This window comes from Rhizophagus irregularis, chromosome 25 (assembly GCF_026210795.1).
Source record: "Rhizophagus irregularis chromosome 25, complete sequence".
NCBI classification, from domain to species: Eukaryota; Fungi; Glomeromycota; class Glomeromycetes; order Glomerales; family Glomeraceae; genus Rhizophagus; species Rhizophagus irregularis.
The window spans coordinates 2,585,899-2,589,825 of NC_089453.1; the positions used below are offsets into that span (position 1 = coordinate 2,585,899).

At 31.4% G+C, this 3,927-nt stretch overlaps 1 protein-coding gene across 1 annotated transcript; it reads right to left on the reverse strand.

The window, feature by feature from the left end:
- Positions 1-686: 686 nt before the first annotated feature.
- Positions 687-2,883, reverse strand: OCT59_017007 (uncharacterized protein). The gene is made up of 2 exons (XM_025310799.2): positions 2,641-2,883; positions 687-2,512 (listed from the first exon to the last, which is right to left on the reverse strand). Exons 1-2 carry the CDS (start codon positions 2,800-2,802, stop codon positions 914-916), a joined length of 1,761 nt encoding a protein of 586 aa, XP_025178608.2. The 5' UTR covers positions 2,803-2,883; the 3' UTR covers positions 687-913.
- Between the last annotated feature and the right edge of the window lie 1,044 nt (positions 2,884-3,927).

Sequence of the window (3,927 nt, forward strand, 5' to 3'; positions counted from 1 at the left end):
TTCATTAAATTGTTTAATTCATTTAAATTCTTCAATTCTATTTATTTTTAAAAATATTTGTATGTAAATACTAGATTAATACATTTCATATCAATAATTAACGTGTTCGATACTGAAAAAAGGTGGTACTGCATATTAAAAGGTTTGAATCAAAAATTTTTATACCAAGACGACTTACGGTATATCGACATTAATCATTCCCAACGGGCAACTATATCCAATAAAATATTCTTTTTTTAAAAATCTACCTTTGGTTTATCATAATCTCCAGAAGATAGCCATATTATTGGATTATATCCATCAACAATTTCCTTGTCATTATAATACACTTTATTTGTCAAGATCAATTCAATTATTCATATAAACAAGTAATGCGTGATATTTTTAAGTTAGGCAAAAGTGACATATTTTTGCAAAAACTTTGTCATGAACCAATTAATGAAAATCAAAATTACCATAAGTACATTCATTATTATTTGGTGAATTAAACCGCGCATTTTTGGACTAGCCGATTTAACGTACCTCATTTGATTTTATGAAATACTTATAAAATTGACGCATAAATCCGCGCATATGATTCATTGTTGATCGGCATCACATGACTCGTCAATTTACAACATCTGCAATTTTCGTTCTGTTCCTCACAACATTACTAAGGATCTTTCATATTACCCTGTTTAAACAGATAAGTCAAAACAAAAATAGGCATTCGGATGAATTTATTCATTTTTTAACTAAAACATTCAAATAACAAAACAACCATTTATCAAATGTATAAATGTTTGTAAAATCAATTTATTGCAATTTACTATAAATCCCATTAAATTATAACTAACAAATTGTCTTAAATCCCAAATAATTCATTATAAATGGACTATTACAAAAACCAAGAAAATTGAAATTTAATATGATTTTACAAGTCATAAGTAGGGATCACCTCATGTAACGCTTTGATAAGTTTTTGATTCGGTTTCAATCTGAAATTCGTTGGAAATTCGGTTCTACATTCAGGACATTTGTGACCCATAATTGATATACTTCGAGTAAGACAATCCAGGCAAACATTATGAGTACAATTTGTAGTGATAGGTTGCACAACTAATCCAAAGCAAACGGGACACTTGAATTCCCGTTCGCTTATAATTTCGATTAATTCCGTGTGGTTTTCAAATTTTGATTCAAGAACTGTAGTCCAGGCTCGTTGATTATCTTTATCATCTTCAATAAACTTTTTAAGGTTGGCCGAAATTTTGTATTTGTTGTCTTTTTTAGCTTTTTTGGACTTTACACCTTTATCATCATCTGAATCAAGTGTACGTTTCTTGGAAACTTCGTCATCATCTCCAACGATCATTTTTATTCCAAGTTCCTTAATTCGTTTCTTTCCCTCCGAAGTCCATGGAGCTGGTTCTGGATCGTCCCGGCGCATAAGATATCTCCAAACCTTGAATCCTGACGCACCTCTTTCTGGCCAATACTTTACTAACTTATATATTCCATCATATCTAATTCCTTCCTCTGGTGCGTATTTTGGATTATGCTTCATTAATTTCGAGGATCGACATACTCTTACTGGCATACTGTTTTTCCAATTCCGCGCTTCGGCTCCTTTTTTAGCGTTAACTTCAGCATCACAAGTCCTAGCAAGAGCTTCATTTGTTTTAGTCAACTCTTGATCGAATGACTGTACTGCAACTCGTTTATTTCCAGTTTTAAGGTCTCGACCACCGGAACCAGTATAGTAAAATTCATCGCCATTATCCGTGTCTTCAGGGTATCCACCGCTGAGTACAATAGATACAGAGCCAATGCTAGCTTTTCCAGCGATACCAGCAACAGGTGGACGATGGACTCCTGATTCAGAGCAAAATATTCTATATTTCCATAATGAACCAACTGGAACACCAGGAATTGGTCCAAAGTAATCAGGTTCTACTATCTCACATTTCTTGGATAGTCCTACGCAAGCCATTCCTCCTCCCCATTTCTTTTTTTGTGTAGCTGACGGCATCTTTGATTTTTTCGAATTTTCGAGATCTAAACTTTGGCCAGCTAACACAACACCAACATTTTTATGCTTACAATCTTGACAATACCACTCCTCGTTTGGTAGCTCAGTGATTTGCGGGGATAAGCAATAGAAATGAAAATAATATTGGCACTCGTCACACACTATTGTGTGTTCATCGTCATCCTTTCCGCCACAAATATTGCACCCACAATGCTTACACTTTTTTTTTTTATTTTCACATAAAGTACAAAAATATTCCTCTTCTTGTTCAAAATTATTCAGATCATCCATGACAGATGTTGATTTAGTTTCGATAGGGTGGTTCGAAATCTCGTGTTCTGACACTTGTGAATTAACTTTTTTCTCAGCTTTCACAGGGATATCCACAGATAAAACTGCAGATTCGGTTTCACTAGAGGTTTCAATTTTTTGTTTTCTAATGAGTAGGACAACGCTATTGTGCTTAATATTATAATGAAAGAGAGTGTGTCCATTTTCCAGCTGAACATTTTAATAAATATTTTTATAAAAAAAATTATGTTAGTGTCGGAAAAAGAGTTAAGATACATTAAAATTACAAATACTTGACAGTTCATACTAAAAAACGCGTAATTACGCGTCCTATTTACCTGTTTACCTCCAAATAAAAGGCGTTGCCTTTCAGGTGGATATTCTTTACAACCGAACTCTTTAGAAATTATATCACGGAGTTCTTTTATATCGTCCGTGGGTGAACACGTTATTTTGATTTTTTCACTTTTGTCGTTTGGTGCGCTGATAAAAATAAACATTTTTTTCAAAAGATTATAGAAAGTGTAATAATATTGTAGTACGCAACGCAGAGTAAAAAGAAAGACAATCCACTTTTATCTAGGATTATCCCCCTTAAATTATTTGAATATGAGTAATACTATAACTTTGCCTTTCTAGATAACTTTACTCATGATGGATTACTCGAGTAATCATTCTAACCCGAATCATACATACACGTACATATAAGGAAGTCAAGTAAGATATGTTAGGTTGATAACCTTGATCCTTCTATCTATATTAGTATGCATGTAAGGAGTTCAAGAGTTAATGCACGTGATAGATCACATCTTTTTTTGCAATAAACGCAGTAAAACTCAAAATATAGTTACGTATATCCGTCATTGTATAGCGGTAGGAAAGTAAAAATTTATCATTATATCGAGTTTTTAATGATATATCGGTATATCGAATATGAATACTAGACAGGTAACATGATTTTATTCTTTAAAAAAAAAAATAAAAAAATAAACTGAGCCCGATCTTGCACTACATCCATTTTATATGCATTACGTGAATACTGGTTTTTTTTTTAAGCCCCCCCCCCCCTTAAACCAAATTCGTTCGACCATGTGAGTCTTTACCAAATGTCTATCTACATCACAATTATTGAACATCTCAATAATTATAACTTTATTAAAATTTTAAATTTAATTAATTTAATTATTTTCATTCAAGAAAAAAAGTATTTTAAATATGCTGATTTATATGTAATAAAATTTTAATCACTTTACCAAAATTTTTTATTAGGATAGAACATTTACTACTAGTAGTTAATAATTTAGATTAAAAAAAATTGAGGAAGAGAAGCGCTGCATGTTAAAGCAATAAATTAGTCCATTATATGATATTAAAATTATTATATAATATATTTATTTTAAAAGAAAATAGATTCCATATTATTTCGTGATCTTTACTGCGATGTAATGTACAATCTATGTTTAGTATACTCCTTAGCGGCCAAATAATTTACCAGATTCTATGACATTATCCAGCAAATACTTAAAACTTTTATTGATCAAGCTTCTGGATTGGGTAAGCATTATTTCTAAAAAATGTGTGTTTAATTTAAAAATTTTTAATGTAATATTGATCTAAATATGTTG

Coding starts and splice junctions, on each gene's coding strand:
- OCT59_017007 (XM_025310799.2), bottom strand. CDS start 2,802: ATGTTTATTTTTATCAGCGCACCAAACGACAAAAGTGAAAAAATCAAA. Junction 2,513..2,640: donor TTTTATTTGGAGGTAAACAG/GTAAATAGGACG, acceptor TAAAATGTTCAG/CTGGAAAATGGACACACTCT.